Source organism: Pelmatolapia mariae, linkage group LG18, assembly GCF_036321145.2.
Source record: "Pelmatolapia mariae isolate MD_Pm_ZW linkage group LG18, Pm_UMD_F_2, whole genome shotgun sequence".
In the NCBI taxonomy this organism is placed as follows: domain Eukaryota; kingdom Metazoa; phylum Chordata; class Actinopteri; order Cichliformes; family Cichlidae; genus Pelmatolapia; species Pelmatolapia mariae.
This window is the reverse complement of record NC_086243.1, coordinates 8,067,063-8,093,427: the sequence shown is the minus strand read 5'-3', so window position 1 is coordinate 8,093,427 and position 26,365 is coordinate 8,067,063. Positions and strand designations below refer to the sequence as shown.

Sequence of the window (26,365 nt, the reverse complement as noted above, 5' to 3'; positions counted from 1 at the left end):
CTGTGCTGCAAGAAACGCTGCTAAATGTTTTTTTACAGAACGTTGTCATGGATACACGGGGTTCTCACAATGATTCGTGAAGTCATACTGGACGTCGGATTCAAATGTGACGTCAGTGCTTCGAACGTGGACTTTACCAAATATATATATATATATATATATATATATATATATGTATTTCTTTCACAGGAAAACCCAGACCCAGGACACGCTGGACAGATTATATCTTTCGGCTGGCCTGGGAATGCCTTTGGTCAACTTGGTCAACGCCGGATAGGCTGGAGGAGGTGGCTGGGCACAGGGAGGTCTGTAGTGATGGTAAATTTGATTCTTTTTACTGAATCGAGTTTTAATGAGTCACTCACCAAAGTGAATCGGGTTTTTTGAGTCATTTGATTCACTGAGTCAGTTGACCAGAGAGTGCAAAAAATGTACATTTTCACTCAAACTTAATTTCTTTTCTCTTTTCATGTAAATCCTACTGCTAAGATGAGTGATTCTAAAAGAAAACAACAATTTTATAATGCAAAAAAGAGCAAAAAAATGTCTAAAGGGAACATTTATCTTGTTTATTTTTATTTTATTAGTATTTTCCTTAAATGTGTCAAGTATATATTTTCTCATCTAAATGTCCACTGAGCCGTGAGCCAGGGGGCGGTAATGCGCCTTAACATTGGTTGCCAACCAAGAAGAAGAAGCTGTGAGCCCGGAGGGAGGGGGTGAGTGAGTGAGTGATTCGTTCGCTCTATGATTCAGCACAGGAGGGAGGGGGTTAGCGAGTCCTGAGTGACTCGCTGGCTCTATGATTCAGCACAGGAGGGAGGGGGTTAGCGAGTCCTGAGTGACTCGCTGGCTCTATGATTCAGCACAGGAGGGAGGGGTTAGCGAGTCCTGAGTGACTCGCTGGCCGTTTATCAATGCCCAAGTACGCGAGTACGTACTCGCGTGCTCGGTGAGTACCCGCCGAGAACGCAAGCACGGACTCGTGGGCCGTCTCTCAATTCTCAAGTACGCGAGCACGGACTCGTGATTTGTACCAGCGTACGTGATGATGTCACAGGTCCGGAGTTTTTACTGCCGTCCCCTCCTAATTTAACTGTGAGTAACATGTTATGAAGCTTAACTTTAATCACAGCCAAACCAGTTTACTCAGGAACAAAGAAAACACTGAAATAAACCAAACATTAACATTTAGAAGTGATCTAAGTGACTTATATATCATTTTTAACCTCAGTAGTGAAACCTCTATTAATAAAAATAGTGTACATGTACATACGTGTACATACCTTAATAAAAACAAGCAGGTGAGATGTTAGAACGCTTTTATTTCTATTCTAGTGGACACTCAATACTATAGACAGCTGCTGGAGTTTCTTTAACCTGAGTAGTGAGAAGACCGCGAGCGGGCGGGGAGGGGAGGGGGGGGGGACGATGTGCCGGGAGTCCGCTGTTGAGTTTTGGACGAAATGCATTCTGGGATATATAGCTGTACCAAGTCTACACCGATGCATGCTCGATAAAACGGGCGGAGCGAGAACACATCCGGGACTTTTTTCGCGTTCTCGGCTTGATGCGTACTTCGAATTGGAACAGTACTTGGTCTCCGACTGATGACGTATCACGAGTACACGAGAACGCAAGTACGCACAAGTACGCATATTGATAAACGCCCGCTGGCTCTATGATTCAGCACAGGAGGGAGGGGGTGAGTAGCTCAAATGTGCTGTTAGCATGTTAGCAGAGCGATGCTACTGTGAACCGAGGAGCTATTGTCTTGATGTGAGCTTCTACTCAGGGTTTTTTCTTCCAGTTCAGAGCAGAAATGTTTTTGTTAAGATACTGGATGTTGTGTTTTTCTCCACAATTTTAATTATAAGCTAGATATATTGCTGCTAACAGCAACAGGGATGAGTCAGTGAGTCAGTTGGGCTTGTGAATCATGATTCATGAGTCAGTAAAGTGATTCTCGAGTATTGAACGATTCGTTCATGATTCGCGCATCACTAGAGGTCTGGGCTTCTCTGCTTAGGCTGCTACCCCCGTGACCCGGCCCCGGATAAAGGGGACGAAGAGCGATGGATGGAGGGAGGAAAACCAAACGAACACAAATTACACACCTCATACAAAGGAGACTTTTTTGGCGAATAGCGCACTGTTTGGCAGACGGTCTGACAAACTGGTGTTTGCTAATAAGCTAACGAAACTCAACATGGACATAAGAAGCTTTTTAAAAGTGGGAGAGACGCGGATGAGGCGAGAGAGGTAGATACGCAACTGTCTCCAGTTGCAGCACAGTCGTCATCACTTGTTTTACATTGTGTGTGTTTGTATATTACATACATTTGCTACGAGAAAGTGAGAAGAGACTTCAAAGTAAAAGCCCTTCAGATTCCATTCAAACAGCTATTTATTCGTCTCAGTTTAGAAAGATGTTAAAAGGAGGCTTTGTGGTTCCACGTGCAAATTTCACTTTAGATCAACAACATACACCATCATAGTGTTACTCGTTCAGTCCGAGTCAGTCTGATTTTAATTTCAAAATAATAGCCCTTTGAAATCAAGAATGTGGCTCACTGTGTGGCACTGATGACATTTTTAGAAATAAAACACAAACCCTTCATTTGAGTGCATTGTGTGATTTGCCCATTTCCATTTCTTTGTACTTTTCAAAGATATGCATGTCTGTGTATTCAAATTCTGCCATAAAGAAGAAGATAGACGTTCATTTACAGTGTGAGGTCACTGTGGAGTCTAGTAGATATTTGTGTGTGAAATCAGTCAAATATAGAAAATGGAAAACAATGATAAAAAACAATGTAAATGGAGTGTGATTATTAAAACTTTATTAGAATTATTATTTTTAAATGCTGCCAAAATGAAAGGAAAGCATGAATTTAGAAATGATGATATCTGTGAAGACAGACATCATTTGGTGGAAAGGTCATAAAATCAGACAGAAATAAGCAGCCAGCAGAATTCAGACTGATGTACATCTGTGGCTGCATGAAATATTGTAGTTCTGATGGCATCAAACACTGCATTAATAATTAGCTGTTCTGCAGTCTGAAATGTCTTGAATAATAATCACAATGTTTATTGTGATTTGGGTCAAGTTGACAAATAATATGAGTTAATAACACAATAATCAGAAAATCAGGAACGATGAAGAAGAGGTGAACATCCATAGGATGAGACACTTCAATTTTTGTTCAATTCACTTTTATATGTATAGCATGAAATCACAACAGAAGTCACCTCAAAGCACTTTATATTGTAAGATAGAGACCCTCCAATAATACAAAGAAAACCCCAACAATCAAATGGCCCATGTGATTAAGAATTTTTGCAACAGTGGGAACAAAAAACTCCCCTTTAACAGGAAGAAACTTCCTGTAGAACCAGTTTATTTGAGGGGCAGCAATCTACTGCAACCAGTTAGGGCTGAGGAGAGGAAGCAAGGACACACTGTGGAAGAGAGTGTTACACCTAATCTTAAAAGTAGAGATGGTATTTCCCTCCCAAATCCAAACTGGGAGCTGGTTCCACAGAAGAGGGGCCTGTAACACAAAAGCAGGTTCGTGTATGCTTTGTGTTTTAGCCCTACAAGCTGGGACATCTTCAAACAAAGCAGCTAATGACCACACCGACTTAGAGGAACGCACTGAGGCTGTTACAGCATACAAATTAATAGGGTTGATATTGAAAGAGTCAGTGAAAACAGATTTCCAAGGTGATGATAGTTAGACTTAGTTGGAGAGCACATGTTAAATATATTCATTCCAAAGTACTTGTTTAGTACTCCAGTACTAAACAAAGAAGAACAGGTATTACATGACAAAGAAAAAAATGTTTAATTTCTACAAGTTTAGAAATACCAAAGGCCTGCCTCTGAATTTCTTCAGCACGCCGTCGCTGCCTGACTCCAGGCTATCGTGTTCTCTGTTGTTGGCTGTAACGCAACAAACACAGCTTCAAGTGTGGTGTCATCTGTAAAAGATAATGTTCTAATCATCTCCTCTCAGACCGTTGGGCTGTCGGAGGCTGGTATTAACCCTCAGACATAAACAATCAATTTTGTGGTTTAGGGCTGCAACCACTAGGGGGACCACATGACTTTCTGTGTTGCTTGCTCAGCACACTGTGATCGTAGAACTTCTATGTATAAAGTTTTGTTACATTTAAATCTTTGTCAGGTGAATTCTATAAGACTGAATAAGCCTATTAGCACCATATAAAGCTCAGTGTAATGTGTACAATATTTAGGGGTGGTGCTCAAGGTCAAAAAAGCACATTTGGAGACAGAACAAAGACAGGATAGAGGCATGCATTATTTATTGACTCTGAATGAATTTGAAAACTGAGTTTCTTACATCAAAGTTGTGTTTGAACATATATAACAGTAAATAGCCATATTTAATATTAATCTGACCTAATAGCTGGACATAATACATTTAGATTATAACTCATCATTCATGGGTCTGAAGCATTTTTTTCTGAGAACATGCTTGTTTTTTGTCAGCCTGCTAGCCAATCCAAGAGGAACTGTAAGCATGACACTGACAGTACTATAGATCCTACAGGCAAAAAAAAGGTTTATCAGGAAACCAGGTTGTAGTCATGGGGAGGGCAAGTAAGCACTCGGAGTTGATAGGTGTCTTAAAATGGAGCTGCAGTACCTGCCAGAGTCTGACGTTTGATCAAATTAAAGACTTTGCAGAATAAAAACAAAAATCCTCAGTTCATACTAAATACATGTCTGTGTCAATATGATATAAAGGCAACATTACAAATCAACGTTTTGCTTATGTGGCGGTGCAAAGGCAGAAAACCAGTAAAGGTGACTAAATGGTGCTGACAATGCCACCTGGGGAGGGAGTTACAGCCCAGGAGAGATTACAATAGCAATAGTGCAAATGTTGTGCTAGTTACAGAAGCCCACAGACTCGTTATTTACAAGCAGAGGTGAGGCAGGTCATTTTCACAAAGCAAAGTTTATTGGACAAAACTACTAAAAGCATAGCAGGAAAAAAGAACGTCTTTAGGCAGGGCTGGCAATACTAAACTGTTAATTATAACACTTTATTAACAAACATTAATAAAAAGGACAAAGTTCGCTGCCACAGTGCTACTCTAGTTAAAATAGCAACAACTTTGAACATATATAACAGTAAATAGCCATTTTTAAAATTAATCTGACCTAATAGCTGGTCACAATACATTTAGATTATAACTCATCATTCACAGGTCAGGGGCATTTTTTTCTGAGAACATGCTTGTTTTTTGTCAGCTTGCTAGCCAATCCAAGAGGAACTGTAAGCATGACACTGACAGTAGAGTAGAGCCAAAAAGGTTTATCAGGAAACCAGGTTGTAGTCATTGGGAGGGCTAGTAAGCACTTAGAGTTGATAGGTGTCTTAAAATGGAGCTGCAGCACCTTCCAGCGTCTGAAGTTTGATCAAATTAAAGACTTTGCAGAATAAAAACAAAAATCCTCAGTTCATACTAAATGCATGTCTGTGTCAATATGATATAAAGGCAACACTGCAAAACAATGTTTTGCTTAAAAATAAATATATATTGAATGAAATCTGCTGATCAGAGTATTGCCTGTGTTCGTCAGCAATAAGGTACACATGAGCCTTTCTCTCCAATAGATGGGGCATGTTCCAATACTCCATTTTTGATTGAATTCTGGACCGTATGTGTGTTTTTTCCAGATAGGTCGAAGTTTGTATAGCTTGGATCGAATGTCACATAAGGCAAAGAGAGAGTTTGTAAAGAACTTTCCTTGTAAAGAACAAGGATGACAGATAAAGATGCCACCAGGCACTTCCAGATTCTCAAAGTCACAGCCTCAGAGGGTGCACACACACATACACACCACATAGGAGGGTGAGTGGGGTCAGGGGGTCAATCCTGAGGGTCCAGCAGCACAATTTTGTTAGTTTTTACACATTTTTTTGTCTCTTCCATTGTCCTCATCATCATCATCCCGTTTTCTCTTCTGTCCTGCTTCTGCATCAGCTGGCATAGAGGGTGATGACACCGTGTCTTCATTTTCATTATCCTCACTTTCAGAGGTGGTGTCTGACGGTTCATTGCCTGAGTTGAGGAACCTGAATCTCTTCCTGTTCATCTCGTTACTGTCATCATTATTTTTCTCCTCTCTTTGGCGCCTTCTGGAGCCAAAGAGACCGCTTTCATCAGCTTCCTCTCTTGGAGGGCTCCTGGATTCTTGAGGTTCTGGGATGATAGGTATTAACTCTGGGACATCATCATCAGATTCGCTTTCAAGGTCGCTTTCATTTTCAGTGCCAGAATCAATGTCACTTTCCCAGACCCACCACATGTCATCAGCAAACTGATCTCCTTCCCGGGGCAGATTAATGTCCACGTTTACTGCTGGTAGATGAAGACCTTGATGGTCCCAGGGATCTTCAGCTAAACCGGCCAGGTTGTTTTCCATGTCAGCTGCTGGAACAGGTAGCCCTTCATCGTCCCAGGGACCTTCTACTCCTACTGCTGGATTTAATCCTATGCCAGCTGCTTGCAAAGCTAGGTCCACTCGTGCAATATCGTCAATATTCCCAAGCCCCAGAGTATTATAAAAAATTTCTATCACAGTTTCCAGGCTGAATTCATTGAACAGACCACGCATTATAGTATCCCGGAGCAAACTCATCTCTGGACCTACTGCGTCGTAATGTTCAAAGCGCTCCACTAAATGAAGCAGCGGGCGAAATCTTAGCTGCACATCTAGAAACAGAGAAATATTTTATAGTGAACACTCATGATGAGAGAACAGTCCACAAATTCCAGTTGGTGCTATATTACATGCAATACAGGCGCACCTGAAAACTAAGTGCTAAAAACTACATAGGTGAGGTTACTACTGTATGCACTGCAGTTCTGATGAACTTATTAGCTTTGAATATCAGGTTTTCCTCAGGCCACAGTCACTATTATAAAATACTACAAAACTACTTAATCTTACTCTTTCCCTTTACAAAATAATTCAATCTTAAAATTAAACTGAAAATAGCATGCAGCACCAGCATTTAAATAAGCCCGTGAAACATCCCTGCTTAGACAAAAACATGTATATTCTCCAATCCCCCATTGGCGGTCACAAAACAGTTGATGTACCGGGAGAAACACTGTACGAAACGGAGGTATCTAGACTGTGTGACCGAGGCCTTTACGAGCATGTGTTGTAACAAACTGTCAGATAATACATCACAAAATTGAAATGCTTACTTTGGTTAGGGCCGTTGATCTCACCGTCTCCGCTATCCATTTTAAATATGGTTCAAATCCACTGGACTGGAGGAAAGTGATCAGTAAGCTGCAAACTTAAACTGGCTGTTTACAATTTTCACTGTAGTTAAAATAGCTGAAAAGTTTAGAAACATTTTCTGCTGTAGCTGTTAACACGCGAAGAAACTGCAATCTGTGCTGCAAGAAACGCTGCTAAATGTTTTTTTACAGAACGTTGTCATGGATACACGGGGTTCTCACGATGATTCGTGAAGTCATACTGGACGTCGGATTCAAATGTGATGTCAGTGCTTCGAACGTGGACTTTTAAAAAAAAAATATATATATATATATATATATATATATATATATTTATATTTATTTAATATATTTATATGTATATTTATATTTATTTAATATATTTATATGTATATTATTTATTTTTGTTTTACAGGAAAATCAAAAGAAAACCAATTACACACTTCATACAAAGGAGATTTTTTTTGGCAAATACCGCACTGTTTGGCAGACGGTCTGACAAACTGGTTTCTAAAAACAAATCCTCAGTTCATACCAAATACATGTCTGTGTCAGTAAAAGGCAACATTACAAAACAACGTTTTGCTTTTGTGGTGGTGCAAAGGCAGATAACCAGTAAAGGTGACTCAATGGTGTTGACAGCGCCACCTGGGGAGGGAGTTACAGCCCAGGAGAGTTTACAGTAGCAATAGTGCAAATGTTGTGCTAGTTACAGAAGCCCACAGGCTCGTTATTTACAAGCAGAGGTGAGGCAGGTCAATTTCACAAAGCAAACTTTATTGGACAAAACTACTAAAAGCATAGCAGGAAAAAAAGAACCTCTTTAGGTAGCAGGGCTGGCAATACTAAACTGTTAATTATAACACTTTATTACCAAACATTAATTAAAAGGACAAAGTTCGCTACCACAGTGCTGCCCTATAGTTAAAATAGCAGCTCAGTAAAATTATTACATAAAATGGTGGAGACCGGCCACTTGGAGAGGCAACCTACAGGGAGGAATGCCCAGGGGTGCCACCAATTGCTCACCCGTGTCTTACTGCTATCTGAATGGTGCATTATACCCATTTCCCAGTGTGTACACTCACTATTTACATTGTTGGATGTATTTATAATACATCCAACAATGTTGGCCAAAGTGCTACAAATATAAAACAAAGAGAAAACAGTTTAAATTACATATAGAATATCTTAAAATTAAAAATGATATAATTAATAAGAAACATTAAGAGACATCAACAAGTCCTGCTGTGCTTAAAGCCAAGGTAAATAGATATGTTTTAAGATGTGATTTAAAAACAGATAAGGAAGGTGCCTGTCTAACATGTAAAGGCAACTCATTCCACAACTTTGGTGCTGCCAGCAAACGTCCGATCCCCTCTGAGCTCACAATTTGTCCTGAGCACGCTCAAGAGGAGCTGGTCTGCCGACCTGAGGGACCGGGAAGGTATGTATGGATGAGGAAGCTCAGAGAGGTACAGAGGGGCAGCAATTGACAAACATTTAAAAACAAATAAAAGCAGCTTAAAATGGATCCTAAAATGCACACGCAGCCAGTGAAGTGAATATAAAACTGGGGTGCTCGCGTCTATGAGTGCCAGTTAAAAGACGTGCAGCAGCATTCTGAACTAGCTGCAGTCGAAAAACAGAAGATCGACTCACCCATATAAAAGAAACAAGAACAAATATACTCTAAGAAACAACTCTTTTTAAAAACATGATTAAAATATAACAAACAATTTAGAGTAAAATACCATAAAACAAGGAACCAGTCAATGCCAGCACATAAATGATTGTAAAACAACAAGACTACAACAATACAGCAGCAGTGTGTAGGCCTGTAACAAAAGAGGGAAAACAGTCATCCAGAGTCCATCCTATTATATGCCATCTTACTTACCACCCTTTAACAGTTATACAGAGTAAGCAATTGCCAGGGGGAAGGAATCTGGTCTGCAACATTTAACAGCCTGTGATCTTTGCTGCCTTGAACAGGAAAGAGTGCAAGTTGCCAGAGCACATGAGTGGACCACAGCTGTTCCTTATAACTAACCTCTGATTTACAGCTAAGGGAGGGGTGAATGTTCATGCTGCATTCACAGACACCATGTATGACCCAACATCCACCAAATATAACCCACTACACTTAGAAATAAATATATAGAATGAAATTTGCTGATCAGAGTACTGCCTGTATTCCTCAGCAGTAAGGTACACATGAGCCTTCCTCTCCTACAGATGGGGCGTGTTCCAATACTTCATTTTTGACTTGTAGACATTAGTATGCTCATGAGGCTCTTTGAAAGTGAAACAAAACGAAAATCATATTTGAGATCATATTTGCGTTACACACAAATCCCATTTGTACATCTCAGTTTAAGCTTGAGGGTCAAATCAATCATACACTCAACTGTCTGACAGATTGCTCTCTCCAGGCTGTTACCTCGTTGCTCCTGATGGGGCAGCAAAGAGCGCAGTGACGGCTGCTGCCACCAGAGAAACCAAAAGCACTCTTCTCCCGCGTCACTTGTTGAAGTCTAAACCGACACGAAACTTGTGTGTGGGATGACATCATGATAACACCTGAGCAGAAGCAGTCTATGGACACTACACAATGGCACCGACGTCTTCATGGGACTTAGTTTCTCTCTGAGTTTTGAAAGTGAAAGCGTCCTAAGTTCCGAGAGCGTCCGAGATAACAGGAAGAGGGAGCGCCGGCTAAACGGCGTTTGTGTGTAATAAACAATAACAGTAAATTATATTGTGTTGCTATAATTTCAAGAGTTACGCTGTGTAAACGTCTGTAATGTAGACTCAGCATGTCTGCCAAAGCCACCGTGAGGAGAAACAAAACAGCCATTCAAACGATTCTGTCCGGAGACTACAGGCTGATCCTCAACAAAGTTTATGAGAAGGAGCTGATCAATCAACGGGAGTACAACAGTCTTAAAAGTATCAACAGGGAAGATGCGGAGGGACACGTTATTGAGCTCGTGGATAAGATCATGAATAAAGGAGACGATACGTGCGGAGCTTTCCTGAACCTCCTGCAAACTGATGAAGACATTAAAAGTACTTTCCCTCAGCTGAAGGACTTACAACTGAATGAGGCCCTCTTTGTACCCAGGCCGGTCGAAATTTCTCCACCTCACAATGGTAATTACAAACATGTAAATCCTGTGTCTGAGAGCAGATGGTGCTAACTGAGATCTGTAACTCTGTTTCACTGTGATTCCTTCAGGCGTCGAGTCAAAAGGTATACAACATGACTCCAGCCAAAGGGAAACGATGTTCGACGACGGGAAAGGAAAAGGAGCGCAACATGTGACGGTGCTTATTTCAGAGGAATAATAGATAATTTAGTCACAGAATATTGAAAGACAAGGTCATCTCAAAGTCTTTTGTTATGCTCTTATAGCCTTTATTAACTCATTATCTATTGTAATTCTTCATATTCAGCATAGCTTCCAGCCCTGTTCCAAAAGGAGCAGGTCCACGAAAAATATTCGGACTTTGTTGGACATAAACAACGAACTGGAATCTTCTGAGGTGGCAGCGCTTTGCTTCTTGTGTAGTGATGTTGTCAGTAGGAAACATCTGGAGGAGGTGAGCACCACATGTGTTACGCTATTTACTCTAGTTTCTTTGGCATTTGTGGGAACCTTTAAAAAAAAACAAAAAAAACTTTATCCTACAGATCAGGCAGGCCAAAGACCTGTTCTCAAGGTTAAGTGAAAAAGGTCTACTGGAGAACAATACATTCCTCAAGGAGCTGCTCCACACTATCCATCGAGAAGACCTCATCATACGCTTAGAGGCACACAGTGGAAATCTAGAGGAAACAGATGCTAGACGTGTCCTGTCAAACTTCAGGTAAGGACAGTTTCACTTTAATAGTACAGCTTATTAATACAGCAGTACTGAAATACTCATTTAAAATTTGATGTCTGTTTTTTTTTCTTTGTTTCTCATTCTCATTTTTTCCCTCTTTGACTCTTTTGCTATGACTCTTAGAATAATGCTGTACAAAATATATGATGACATGACTGTAGACGGTCTTGAAAGCATGAAGCTTCTACTGATGTCAAAGCTGGGCAAAAGACACCTTGATCACTGCAAAGTGAGAACACACCCACACACCTTTAAGTGTTTAAAATTCAACTCAACACAACCACAAATGACAAAATCCTAGCTTCACATCTTGTTTTTGCTCGTATCTAAAAAGTAAAGCTAGCTCTCACGCCTGTGAAATCAATCCAGCAAATAGAAGTCTGGTTGTAATGACGGTCCAACTCTCTTGTGTCATCTGTGACTGAAGTAAACACTTTCCTGATGAGTTTATGTCTCAGTCGCTATTTTCGAGTCGTACTAATGACAACACGAGGTCACCTTTTTAAATTATGACGCTTAAGGGCAAATCTGCACTCTGACTGATGGGGTTTTGATCTGTCAGAGCCCACTGGTGTCTGCGTCAGATCCGCCCCTCACTCATCACGCCTAGTTTTAAAACACCAACATCATGATGGCATGAAACCCTCTGCATGAAGCTTTAACCCTTTCATGCATGAATTATGACAATCGCAATCAGGATTTTTTTTCTTAAGTATTTTTATTCATCTTTAGGCATGAAAAAAACATGTACTTTATGTACTTCAAAGAGCTTTTTACATGTCCACTTAGGTGGACCAGTGGGTGGCAGGGTATGGAGTGACACATCAGTGTCCAATGTAGTGGTTTATGTGCAAGTATACCATCAACACTGACACAAATACAAGAAAACAGCCTTTGAATAGCTGTCCACTGTAGTGACCACTATGCATGAAAGGGTTAATGAACACAGAATGAGCAGTCACCAGTCTAATGTCCAGCCTTTATCTCACATACTTCTCTATTACAGATGACTTTCTATTACACCTGAAGTGATTACTAGTTTTACATGGTGTGTTCAGAGCCTCTGTGAACTGAAAACTTCTTTTCTGTTGATTCCAGACAGCGCTGGATGTGTTTGCCGAAATGGAAAAGAAAGAGTTGATTTCAGACACACATGTTGATGAGCTGTATGACGTGCTACTAAAGCTGGACGCAAAACTGGCGAAGACTGTGAAACACTACACCATGAGGTACGAGGGACGCTTCCACGTACCAAAGATTTGAGTTTGAAATTCAGGTTTTGTACTCTCTACAAGGGTCCATGGATAACCACGACTGTGTGTGTCTGCAGTGTGTAAGTTCAACGATGATCCCATGAGTCACCAAATGTTTGTGTCTAAACTGGTTGAGGAATGCATGGCTCATGTAAACTCAAAAGTGAGTGTGCGAACACAATCAGACATGTATACTAAAGTGTATAGGTTTGCAGGGCATATAAAATGTTTATCGATGCTGCTCTCCTCCAACCCTAAAACAAAACTAACCAAAAGTAATGAAAGTAGCTGATCCAAACAACAATTCTGAATAATGCAAAGCAGTGGCACTCAAACCACAAGCTAAGTTAGCTATCAGCAATTATTGAAGCTCTAACCTGAGCGATGGTTTTGGAGATTCTGGATATAGTCCCATGTTCATGAACTGGCTCAAGGTATATGACAAGGAGGGAGTCCACACAAGACGTGTAACTTGAATAAAAGATCATTAGTAAAGATAAACCAACAAAACAAAAACCACTAAACAGAACGGAGTTTAGAGCCTAGAAGGCCCAAAGTGAGCTGGATTAGCTTATAATTCTCTTAAGGCAACCAAAAATAAGTAAGAGAAGATCAAGATTTCCTTGGGTATAGTGGAAGAGACATTAGTATATGTGTTTGTAATTCTTTTTTAAAATGTCCAACTTTTATTTTTACCATTCTCATAGTAGAGGTGTAAGTTCACAACGTTCTTTCTGTTTTCAGTCGGTGAAGACTGTGATGGACAGCCAGACACAGAGCCTGCCTTTCTTCAGGTAGACTCTCATTGGTTCGTGTATTCTGTTGTCAGTAACATTTATGCTGATGTACAATGAATTACTTGATTGTTCCTTTCAATTTCACTGTAGTTCATTTACCAAAGTGAACTGTATAGTATTAATAAATGATTTCTGATTTTAAAAATATATATCTAAGGTCTATAATTCAGGGAATGTTAAGAGTAGTTTGTGATGCATATTTTAGCCATAACTGTCATGTTGTTACTGACAAAATTATGTTATAGAAGTTCAATATACACCTTATTTCTCTCCAGAAAAAAGTCCCCCTTATAAGGAAAATGATGATAACATTATATCTCTGTGCAAATTCGTTTTTTTAGATGTGGCGCTGACGGAAAACTTTGTACTAAGAGTTTCCTACAGTTCATGATGTTTGTGATGTTTCCCTTGCAGCCAGGAGATGGATGATATCTCGACTGTCCTGGCACGTGTGAACAGGGAGATCAACAGAAGAGAGTATTTAGATGCCAGAGCCCAGATACACTGTCACCAAGAGGCTCATCCTCAAATATGTGAGACCAAGTACAACACTGCAAGGGTCCCAGATTTACACGATCATAGACATTATCAGTCTGGTTTGCAGTGTGTCTGTGATTTTATTTATGGAAGCGTTTGTGCTTTTTTATTTTGTCACAATACACATACAGTATCTCAAAAAAGTGAGTACACCCCTCAAATTTTTGTAAATATCTTTTCATGGGACAACATTAAAGATATGACACAAAGTAGTCAGTGTACAGCTTGTATAACAGTGCAAATTTGCTGTCCCCTCTAAATAACTCAACATACAGTCATTATTGCCTAAACCGCTGGCAACAAAAGTGAGTGAAAATGTCCAAATTAGAGATGGTCCGATCTGATATTACGTATCGGTCTGATACTGACCTAAATTACTGGATCGGATATCGGAGAGAAATAAAAAATGTAATCCTATCCATTAAATATCAAAAAAGCACCTCACAAAACTTGCGACATGGCATAACTCGGCTCATAACCGTAGAACGTCGGAGCAGTATGCATCACGTGATAGAGCGGCTGTGGCGTGTGAGACCTGTCGGCGGTCTGGTTGAGCATTTGGAGCCTCGCTACCAAACCGGCATTTCATGTCCGAGAAAGTTATCCCAGAGAGAAGAAAAGCAAGTGTGTAAGTTCATCTCTGAATGTTTGTAAAGCATTCCAGCGTTAAGCTTAACAACCGATATATGGAGCGACTGCCTCTTCTCTCTCCCTCCCTCTCCTGTTGCTACTTCAATCATGAAACTGATCAATGATCAGCTGATCGGCTTTCCTGTCGTGAGTCCATCTCTCTTGCTTGTTTGTGGCCCACTTCGCGCCTGAAAGAGGAAACCAGGGGCTGAACAACAGCAGCACGTTTAAACTTGATCAACTGTTGTTAGAATTTATTTAATATTACTTTCTACACCGGGATCCTTTTCTAAGCAGCTGACGGCTAGTAACTGTGCAGGGGCGGATCTAGCAAAGTTTAGCCAGGGGGGCCGATAGGGCATGAACAGGGAAAAGGGGGCACAAAGACATACTTTTCTTTCTTATTCTCATTTAAAATGTCTAGCTTTTAATAAATAATTATCTGAATCTTACACCCAAAGTTTTAATCTGATGTAAAATGTATAGAAGTCCATTACTGTATATACTAACTGTTAAGTCTAATATACCCTAGTAAGCTATAGTACTTTTTCCTTTGGGAACCATCTGTGCAGTGTGCAATTCTGTTGAAGAAAGATGTTGAATCTATTTAATTATTTTTGAAAAATAATTGATTTCTGTGCATTTTTTTTCACACTGCATCAAATTAAAGTTGATTACGTTGATTAAGCATCATGAGGTGGAGGGTAGTTCCCTATTTTTTTTTTTTTTTTGCTGGGAGTTTGCAACCCTATTAGTTAGGTTGCTTACTCTTTAAAATACCAGAATAGGGAGGATGGAGTAGGTTTAACTTTATTAGATTGATCAGTATTGTTGAACTATGAAATATTTTGGGTGCAGTGTATTTTTTGCATACAGGTATAACAGAATAGCTTTAGTGTTTTTGTTTTTTAAACGTGAGTTTGAACTTATACAAAATGCAGCAAGATATTAAAAAACAGTTTTATTGATTAAAAAACACACTATATCGGATTCATATCGGTATCGGCTGATATCCAAATTTATGATATCGGTATCGGACATAAAAAAGTGGTATCGTGCCATCTCTAGTCCAAATTGTGCCCAATTAGCCATTTCCCTTCCTGGTGTCATGTGACTCGTTAGTTTTGCAAGGCCTCAGGTGCAAATAGGGAACAGGTGTGTTTAATTTGGTCTTACTGCTCTCACACTCTCTCAGTCTGGTCACTGAAAGTTTAATGTGGGACATCATGGCAAAGAATTCTCTGAGGATCTGAAAAAAAGAATTGTTACTCTACATAAAGATGGCCTAGGCTATAAAAATATTGCCCATACCATGAAACTGAGCTGCAGCACGGTGGCCAAACCATACAGCAGTTTAACAGGACAGGTTCCACTCAGAACAAACCTCGCCATGGTCGACCAAAGAAATTGAACGCACATGCTCAGCGTCATATCCAGAGGGTGTCTTTTGAAAATAGATGAGTGCTGCCAGCATTGCTGCGGAGGCTGAAGGCGTGGAGGGTCAGCCTGTCAGTGCTTAGACCACACACTGCATTAAATGGCTGTCGTCTTTAGAAGGACGCCTCTTCTAAAGATAAAGCACAAGAAAACACGCAAAAAGTTTGCTGAAGACAAGCAGACTAAGGACATGGATTACCTGTGGTCTGATGAGACCAAGATAAACCTATTTGGTTCAGATGGTGTCAAGGGTGTGTCATATTTTTAGTGTTGTCCCATGAAAAGATATAACAAAATATTTGAGGCATGTACTCACTTTTGTGAGATGCTGTATATAGTAGTTATCTAATGGTTTGAAACAAAGTGAATTGTAATCAAATTATAAAATTTTTCCCGTTCAAGACCAATGAACTGTTGCCACTGGAAAAATGGAGCTAAACTCTGGATTTCTTTATAATTTGATAGTAGATTTTGTTTTGTGTTCGATTACTTAAAATTCAGCTGTGTTTTTCACAGCGACTGCCTTTTGTTGATGTCATTTTCCTCTGTCCTGAAAGTTTAGGTTCTGTAATTGTAAGTGTTAAATTATCTATTTGCTGAAATTTGCTTATTTTTTTATTTTTCCTGCATTATTGTCTGTATTACAAGATAAAAAAACAAAAAACAAAAAAAACTTCATACACTATCTTTAAGACTTGGGTTATTTTGGGGGGGGGGGGGGGGGCTGCGTATGACATGGGAATGGGGTGCTGTGATGTCTGCCTGCTGCGACGAGGGGTGCTGCAGCACAGCTACTTCTCAGCGTCTACACCAAAGGCTGTGAACACTTTATTCCCGCTGTAGAGATGTAGAAGGCTGTGGAGGCTGGGTCAGCTCGCCAAAGACAGGAGGCTGAGACGGCTGAACGGAATGAACAAACTTCAAAATGTCAGGGGGTCAGAGGTGGTTAAGGCCCCAGGCTCAGTCTGGGTAGGCCCCGGGGAAGGTTTTAATCACCAGGGGGCCCATCTTGGCCACACAAAAAACAGTCTTAAAGAGAGTGTCCTTGAAGTCAGTTTGGTGGCTTAACTAGTTCTTTATTGTTTTGTTGCATGACAGACACAGAATTTACATAGGTTCAAGTTAAAAATGGCTGCTGTGTCTGTTTACTCACTCAGAAGCCTCAAACGAGCAAAGAGCTCCACACCCAGGCAGTATACACTTTTATTGTGGGTCACAGAAACAGAATGTTAACATTTCTTAATGCATGCTCAATCATCCAGGTAAGTAAATCCCCAAAAGTTGATTTTGTTCAGTCCCACAGTGGGACTTAAAATCCTTAAAATCACAGATCTTTGGTTTCAAAAAAGAAAAGAAAAAACAAATGAAAGAAAACAATTGAAAATAGGATTTCTGTATTTCCTACCCTAATACGCAGTGATGCCGGTAACGCGTTGCTTAGTAACGCGTTACTCTGAATATGACCACTTTTTCAGTAACGACTAATCTAACGCGTTACTATTTCCATAACAGTAGTCAGATTAAAGTTACTTGTCCAAACCACTGTGCGTTACTATTTTTTTAAGCAAAAAGATTTGGTTTCTTCTTTTCGTCTCGGCGGATGACAAACGCATACGTGTCGTGAAACGTCACATAAGCGACAGGTCACGTTTCCCGCTCACAAGCAGCCAGCGACATAAAACAGTGTAAACAACAGTGGAGGGAGAGAGATGTTCGTTCTTTAGCTGGAAATATGGTCACTATTTTGAGTTTCTGTCAACTAAAGATTTCAATATTAAGGTTCGTTGTACACTCTGTGTTGGCGAAAAAGTGTTATTTACCTTCAAAAACACTACGTCAAACTTAAAGAAACATTTGGAGTCGCAGCACGGCACAGTCAAACTCACAGAGAGAGTCTCACCAAGTGGTCCGAAGCAGAGAGCCGGGACTTCCGCAGAAGGTCCTACACCCCCCAAACAACAAAAGTTGGACTTTGGTGCAAAACCAGTAAGTGATGAAGAATTGAAGAAGTTGGTCGCGCAGTATATTGTAGAAGAAATGCTACCTATAAACACTATTGACTCGCCCTCGTTTCGTGCCATAATAAAAAAGATCCCTACTTCTGCCGAGCTGCCTCACCGAACGACTTTTAGTTCTTGCTTGGAGAAGGAGTTTACAGAAATGGAGAGAAATTTGAAGGCCGCACTGAATGAGATTGACTTTGTTTCAACTACCGCGGATATATGGGAGTAACGCTCCACTGGATCAGTAGAACCACATTAGAGCGCCACAAGGTTGCATTAGCATGTAGGCGAATTCGTGGTAGACACACGTATGATGTCATTGGTACAAAAATCTCTTGGACCTCTTATGGATTACTCAACAAAGTAGTTGCAACAGTTACTGATAATGGATCCAACTTTGTTAAGGCGTTTCAAGTTTATCATCCTGTCACGGAGTCCGATGATGAGACGGATCTTTTTCTGATCTGTCAGAAATCCTCTCGGCTGAGAATGAAAGTGAGGGTCAGCTGTCTCTTCCCCCGCACCACAGGTGTGCTTCGCACACCATCAACATAATTTGCACATGTGATGTGGAGAAACATTTAACAACCAATGCACAGAGCAGGGCTGTGTATAGGAGCAGCACAGCAAAATGCACAGCTCTTTGGACCAAATCGAGTAGATCTACACTTGCATCAGAAACAGTGGAAGAAATTAGCAAAAGAAAGCTCCTAATACCATCCACAAGGTGGAATTCCTTTTTTGATGCTGTAAAGAGAATTGCAGAAAGCCCCATGGGTGAGCTGAATACTCTGTGCACAAAGCTAGGACTGAAGTGCTTCAAAGATCAAGAATACCAGTTCCTGCATGAGTACTGCATGGCCATGAAACCTCTGACTGCAGCACTGGACATTTTACAAGGCGACTGTCCATATGGAACTTTACTACCAACACTTGAAGTAATGATGCAGAAGACCCAGGCTGTGAAAGATGACCTCTCCAGGATGACTGCAGGCCTTCCAGATGCCATTGTACAGGTACGCTCCATCTTGAAATTAGTCAAATTTTTTGCTTCATACCATTCACAAACATGGAACAGAATATTAATTATCATTGCAAAATAAGATTAAAACAATTAAAATGTTTATAAGTAACCTAAAACAAAATTAAATCAATAATACTGATCTGATATTAGGCATCGTTTGCAAGTAATTCAATAACATAATAAATTGTAGGCATAAAAATATCGATTATGTTTTTTAGGCTATTCAGACTCATTTCGCCGGTGTGCTGGACGACAAAGATGCCCTTCTCGCAGCTGCCAGTTGTCCAAAATTCAAACTCCGATGGCTGAGAGATGCAGGAATGAGGGAGCGAGTAAAACAGCTTCTGACAGCAGAGTGTTGCACCACTGTTCCTCTGGCAAAAAACCCTGCCAGTGTGCCCAGTGCTACTACATGTAGCAGCCAAGGTGAGATGGACTTTTTTACTTTTGAGGCAGAGCCAGAGGAGGAGACCTATTCTGCAGAAAAAGAAGTCAGGGACTACCTGATGTCAGGCTACGATCTTCAGATTCTGCATAAGTTTTCAAGCATAAAGACAATTTTTTTAAAGTATAACACTCCAACCCCATCAAGTGCTCCTGTGGAGCAACTTTGTAGTCTGGGAGGTTTGGTGCTCACGCCTAAAAGAAATCGACTTTCTGACAAAAGGTTTGAGAAGTTTCTGTTAATGAGGTACAACCACTGGTTTACTCGCTCCACTCTACTGTTTCCCCCATAACATGCGATGACAACATATACTGAAAAAAAGAGAATGGGAAATCCAATTTAAATTACTATTTACAAGTAATTGAATTAAGTTTATCAAAGTCACTTAATAAACTTATTAAAGTTTTCAAGTTGATTAACTTAAATCAATTACTTGCAAGGAAGTAAGGCAATTTATTTAAGTTGGCTCTGCAGTCTCTTTTTTTTCATAAGATTAGTAAAAAGTTACAAAAGCGGACAATAGTGCTTACATGTGGATATTATAAAAAGTATCTTAAGGGAAGTCAAGAAAGACTCTTTGTTTGTTTGTTTTTATAAAAAGTATTTATGTGAAATGAAGTCACAAGACTGTGTTTATTTTCATACAAAGAAGTATTTCTGTCAGGAAAAAAGTTTTAAGTTCAACTTCAAATGTCAGGTGATATATTGTTGACATTACTGTTAAAATACACTTCCAATAAAGTGAGTATTGGCAAAACCGGTTGATGTTTTTATGTTGAGGCAGTGGGGAGTGTTATTGGCAGCTTCTGAAAGTAACTAATAAAGTAACTAGTAATCTAACTTAATTACTTTAAAAATAAAGTAATCAGTAAAGTAACTAAGTTACTTTTGGAAGGAGTAATCAGTAGTCCGTAATATATTACAGACTACCGTATGGCAACACTGCTAATACGGCACCACTTTTGGCATAATCGATGTTTAATGAGGGGGCTATAGCTTGAATTAGTGTCCTGGAATTTGACTCTCCAACATTTAATAATAATAATATTATTAATAATAATAATACATTTTATTTAAAAGCGCCTTTCAAAACACCCAAGGACACTGTGAAGAGCAAATGAGACGGGCATAAAAACAGGAAATAATAAGAGAAAGTTTAAGAGCATGGAGAAGTTATATTGAGTAGGCAATCTTAAACAGTTGGGTTTTGAGGGTGGCCTTAAAAAGAGGGAATGAAGTGATGTTTCTGAGGTCAGGGGGTAGGGAATTCCAAAGTCAAGGGGCAGAGCGACTAAAAGCCCCGCCCCCCATGGTAATAAGACGAAAGGATGGAACAGGAAGGAAGAAGAGAAGAGGTCATGCTGTTCATTTGCAAATGCAGCAAAACGGCAAAAACATGTTCTTTGAAGGTTGCTCCAGCTGCCATGTTGCTCCTTTCTGTCCTGTAGATGATGTGTGGCTGCTTCAAAATGCTGGAGTCTTGAATACGACTGTTGTTTTCTATAATGTCAATTCTTTAAGTGTAGTTCATCAGTGCTTGTCATTCTCCCTCCATTTTCTGAAAAAGGACAGCATTCACAACCCTAAATTCTTCAGAAACACCGAATTAAAACAATTCAGCATAATACTGTTGCAGCTTGAGTTGGAGCTTCTTTAATGGTTTTGAAAGGATCTTCTTCCTTGTAGGGAAGCTTCCTCCTGCTGTGGTCCCACTTTAGGTTGTCCCATCCACTGCTGGGTGGCTCTTTTTCCACTCTCTCCACCGATGTCCTACGTCTCCACAATTATTACAGGTACTAAACATCTTCTTTAAGTCTAGAGAACTCCTTTGGATCCATATTCCATCCCATGATATTTGTTGTCGATGCACAGTGCAGTAGTTTGGAGTCGACCCCAACATTGCTGGAGCTGGTGGGTTCTGCTGTTGTTGTGCTAAGGCCGCAGCTACTGCTTGCTCTAGATCAGCCTTCAGATCCACATCTGTGGATCTGAAGACGCCCAGAGAAACCGTCGCCTTTATTTTATCCGCTTTGGTGTTGGAAATCAATCTCTTTATGAATTAATGGATGTGACTTTCGCACAAATATATACAATACATTTCTAAAGCACAAGGCAGGAGAGAAACATCTTGTTCTTTAACTGATTTTAAGAAAGAAGCCTTGGAAAGTCATCCTAGTCAGACCACTGACCATTCTGATGTCCCTGAACTCAACAATGATGAATGCTCTAGTGATGTTGATCCAGAAAGTGCATCTTGTGCTGTTCTTCAAGGACTTAGCTTACTTCTACTTGAGTTAGAAAGCACTTATAATGCTTCAGTGAGGTGCATTGATGCTTTGGTTGAAGGTCTTTTCTATATTTCTTCTGCTGCATCTGTGGAGGCGGTTAAAAATATAATTGATTCAGCACTGAAATCTAACAAATGCACAGTTGACCACACTATCATAAAGGACTTGGCTGAACAGTTGCGCAGCTCGCATCCCATTAGTAGAGCTCTTGGAGCAGGCGGGCCACTTGGTTCAGCTTTAAGAGAAACAAGTATTTTAAGGAGCATTTCCAGTTTGTGGATCCTATTGAATATATTCTTGATGCTGAACAAAAAGGTTTTCAATATGTACCAGTTCTTAAGACTTTGCAAGAAGTACTGAAGAACAAAGATATTGCAATGGAAGCTTTTTTGAGGTGCTCAAGTAGCACTGGACATTTTAAGTCCGTTTTTTATGGTACATGTTTTAAGGACAATGACTTTTATGCTGTAGAAGAAACAAGACTCTCTATAATAATTTGTGTTGATGAATTTGAGGTGTGTAACCCATTAGGAACCTCTTGAAAAAAAAAACATAAAATAACTGTAGTTTATTGGGTTTTGGCCAATTTGCCATTGAGATTACTGTCTGCCTTAACATCAGTACAACTAGCTTTACTTTGCAAATCTGTTGATGTGAAACAGTTTAAATACAAAGTAGTATTCAATTCAATTCAATTCAATTTTTATATAGTGCCAAATCACAACAAAAGTCGCCTCAAGGCGCACGTATTGGATCCACTTTTGAAATATCTTGTCACTCTTGAAAAGGAGAGGGTTTTTATTTCATGTTTAGGGAGAAATATTAAAGGCGCCCTACACTGTGTTGTAGCCGATAACCTTGGTGCTCATGCAAATAGTGGACTTGTTGAAAGTTTTAATGGGCCATATGTTTGTAGATTCTGCTTTGGACATTCTTCAGAGTACCAGACACATAAAGTACGGTCTGGGGTCTTCCCACTTCGAAAAAGGATGACTATGTTTTACATGTACAAGCTGTCAGAGAAAATCCAAATTTAGTGCCTCATTTTGGCTTAAAGCGGTCATGTCCATTAACTGATCAACTTAATCATTTTCACTTTGTGTCTGGATACCCACCAGATGCCCTTCATGACCTTTTTGAGGGAATAGTGCCAAGAGGGTTAGCATTGTGTTTTCAAGATTTTTTTGAAGAAGCACTGCTTCAGTTTAACTTAACTGAATAATATAGTCACATGTTTTCCATATAAGGGCTCAGACAAATTTAACAGTCCAAAAGCAATCCCTCCAAATTTTGCTGGTTGCAAAAATATACAAAACTACAACAAAAAAAAAAACTTGATAACATGTACATCTCCCAAGTATTTGTTTTTTGCAACATTTGGTGTGTTGAAGTCTGCTTTTTGTTTTATAGTTTTACATCTCAACTGTTGTATAAACAAAAAGTAATAAATAATTTTATTTAATTGAAGGTAAGGCAAGGCAAGGCAAGTTTATTTATATAGCACAATTCAACAACAAGGTGATTCAAATGGGAAATGTAAATGGGAAATGTAACTCTGCCCATTTACATTTTATTCTAGGTTGAACGAGATGGAGGCAAAGCTTTATGTAATTATTGATGACCAAATCAAGAAGTTGGTTCCTCCATCAGGGATCCCACCAGCAGTGGAGGAGCTGCAGAGTGTTATGAAGTATACCTTTGGGATTTCAAACAACTTCAGTCGTCAGTATTTTGACCCAGAATTTCAGGACTACTTCACTCTTCACAGAACTGACCAGATAAAAGACAAAGACACTGTGAAGGATTTTGGCATCACCCCGGTCATCCTAACCTTGAGTCCGGTTGATGACAGTTTTGGCATCCCCTCTGTCCAACTGTCAATGGACTATGACTCCTCATATGCTGAGTCAGTTGTATCCAGTGCAGACTCTTCTGCAACCACATCTTCTCAGGACACCATTATTCTCAAAAGGCAGAAGACCACAGAACGTCGTGAGCCCTGGCCGAAGCAGTTTCCCATTCCACAGTTTGCATATGAAATAGAGATGTACCTGGAAACAGCCACTGAGGAGTATAAAAAGAATGGAAATCTTCTGCCCACCTCCAAAGTAAAGACTGACATTCTTGAGAAGTTGGCTGAAACTATATTTACATTTACAGCCTATCCTTCAAGTGCACAGGTTAGTTATGTTGCTGAGGCACTTGTGACAAAATACCCTTATCTCAAGGAACCTGGCTGTTTCTCAGGTTATTATGGTTAGCAACAAAGCATCAAATACAAGATGGCCAATTATCATACAAAACTTAGAGGGTTTGGTGTTCCTGAGTTGACATGCAATGCCATGAAACACAAGAGTCCAGGTGACCAGAAGTCTGCAAAGAAAGTGAAAAAGCCTCAAAAAAACGGAGGTAAATTACCTTCCGCCATATCCAGCAGGTGAAGATGAGGACAGTCAAGAAGAAGAGAGAATTCAGTTGCTTACTGAAGTCAAGAAAAGAGACAACAAAGTGATAAAAGAAAAATGGCCAAAACATTTGCACATAGACTACATGAAATCATCAACCTGTCCCCCAGCATTGAGGACATCGAAGCCAGATGGCCAGCTTTGTTTGAGGCATCTCATGTGAGTTCCAAATTCATTTTGGGTAGGCTTTTGGGTTTGTTTGTTTTGTTTTTATGTAACATTTCAAGTTTCAAATATTTTGAGGCTTTATCATGTTTTATTTGTCATTCAGCTGCAGGATGAGTTCTACAGGATCACCCTGGTACACCTTGAACCCAAATTCATGTCCATTCTGGATGAGTACACTCCCAAGCTGTTGGCCCTTTTCCATCCCAAGGGGGGAGCCATGGGATTGAAGTTGCAGGCTATCATAGCCAAGGTATTTTCCACAGACATTTCAGCTTGGAATTTTATTTAAAGAATTTTGTTGTCAAATTTCAAAACTCATTTGCATGGTGCACAGTTCCACTAACTTGTTTGCATGTTTTTGTCAGTGCAAGAGGACATCAGGAAATTTTGGAACATAATTAACAACACACTTATGGTTTTCATGTTTTAACTGTATTATAAATACACGTCTGTTCTTAAAAAAAGGAAAGAAAAAAACCCTCACACAAGTACAGGTATTGCTGGGTTTTTGTTTTGTCCTAAGAAGGAAAAACACTTTCTCACTTATATGGTCACTTATATGATGGTAATTTTTGGATTTCTTGGTTATTTTCAGTCACCAAGCAATCCTAGCAATAACATAACCAGAAATCTGGTTATTCAGTGCTTGATGGTGTACCTTGGGGAGTCCATTGATCAACTGATCAAAGAGTACAGTGTTGAAAGTGTTGAAATAGAAACATTTTTCTGTTTTCGTTAATCATGTGTGTATGCATTTGTCAAGTTTCAAATAATTTGAGGCTTTATCATGTTTTATTTGTCATTCAGCTGCAGGATGTGTGCAGGAAATAATTCATGTGTGCAATTACAGTCAGAAAAGCCCATGTTTTTGTTGTTTCAGGATGCTGATGGGGATGCCTGCTCTGGGTAATTTTCCAAGAGCATGCGCAATGCTGGTTGGATTGACATATGCAGTTGATCCCAAAGAGCTAAAATACACCTTGGAAGTATTCCAGAAACTTTTCCTTGAACTGGATTGTGCTAGGCTCTCACCAAAAGTGAACAGCCTCAAGAATAAGTTGATGGCTTAAACAAGGACTCTGAATGAAAGGGAAGTAAGCGCACTCAAAACTTTTGGTTTGTTTTTGTTAGATGTGGCTTGTTAGATCTTTTTAGTTTTCAAGTTAATTTCAACTTGAAAAATGACCTGCAATGTGTCAGGCTGTATTTGTGCTCTTTATTTTAATGTTTGTTTTTTATTACCTACAAGTTTCTTAGGAATGTTCTGTTTGAAAGGCAACAAATTGGAGGAATCACTAGTGAAGCTTTTCTTTTTTATATTTTATGTTACTATAAAAAATTAGTTTAAAAGTTGTTTGTCTGCAATTCTGTTCAATTTTAATCTAGTCCTGTAGATGTGTCTTAGATTTTCTCAGCTTAAACTTCCATATTGGGATAAAAGGTTGATTTACATTATTGATATACCATGTTGTACATGAGTGATAAACCTTTGTTCTACAGTTATATTGAGTGATTCAAATTTTGTTAGTCAATCATAAATCAGTAACAGAGATAAAGGAAATTGAGTAAAGGATATTCAAACTTCAGGTTCATGTTGACATTAGACTCTAATCTAAAGATTTATTTCTTTTTTACAAAACTGGTCTACATTCATGAAGTTCCTTCATGTTGCTGTTGCTCTGTACACAGAGCTGTGTGATAAACTGTTTATCACACTACAACAAATTCACACCAGGTGAATGTATTTAGGAGATTGTTGATAAGAATTCAGTGTATACAAGTAAAAATTAAGCAGAAAATGTTATATTATAAATTAACATGTTTTATTTTCCACAATAAAACCAATTATTGTTTCGATGTTTTCTTTGTGAAAATGATTAATTTTACTAAGAGAAGAAGTTAAATTCATTTGATTTTATCTTATCATTCAGTCATTATTTATTAAGTTTAATTGGAAAATTATTTAATCCAATTTGAGTTTTACTAAAAAAAAAAAAAAATGTTCCATTTCTTTGTAATGGATATTTTAGGAAGTTTTTACTAAACCTTTGCCAGATAGTTAGTAAATTCAAAGTAATTTTTCTCAGAGATTTATTTATTATCAATATATTTTTGTTTTAACCTTCAATTG

At 39.3% G+C, this 26,365-nt stretch overlaps 1 protein-coding gene across 2 annotated transcripts; it reads left to right on the top strand.

Annotated features, from left to right (window-relative positions):
* The first annotated feature begins 1,036 nt into the window (after positions 1–1,036).
* Positions 1,037–14,114, top strand: LOC134617621 (caspase-8-like). 2 transcript variants are annotated; one of them, XM_063462928.1, is made up of 9 exons: positions 1,037–1,098; positions 9,718–10,452; positions 10,538–10,626; positions 10,756–10,902; positions 10,994–11,169; positions 11,311–11,416; positions 12,286–12,416; positions 13,185–13,234; positions 13,652–14,114. In XM_063462928.1, exons 2-8 carry the CDS (start codon positions 10,116–10,118, stop codon positions 13,189–13,191), a joined length of 993 nt encoding a protein of 330 aa, XP_063318998.1. In that variant the 5' UTR covers positions 1,037–1,098; positions 9,718–10,115; the 3' UTR covers positions 13,192–13,234; positions 13,652–14,114. The 2 variants fall into 2 exon arrangements, with proteins under 2 accessions (XP_063318998.1, XP_063318997.1); XM_063462927.2 differs by lacking the exon at positions 1,037–1,098 and adding an exon at positions 5,971–7,561 and having other exon boundaries at positions 7,712–10,452.
* Positions 14,115–26,365: the final 12,251 nt, after the last annotated feature.

What these genes read in the sequence shown, in the direction of transcription:
- LOC134617621 (XM_063462928.1), top strand. Translation starts at nt 10,116, where the DNA reads ATGTCTGCCAAAGCCACCGTGAGGAGAAACAAAACAGCCATTCAAACG. An exon ending in GTAGGAAACATCTGGAGGAG is followed by an intron (nt 10,903 to 10,993) that starts GTGAGCACCACA and finishes TTTATCCTACAG; the next exon opens with ATCAGGCAGGCCAAAGACCT. An exon ending in GACACCTTGATCACTGCAAA is followed by an intron (nt 11,417 to 12,285) that starts GTGAGAACACAC and finishes TGTTGATTCCAG; the next exon opens with ACAGCGCTGGATGTGTTTGC.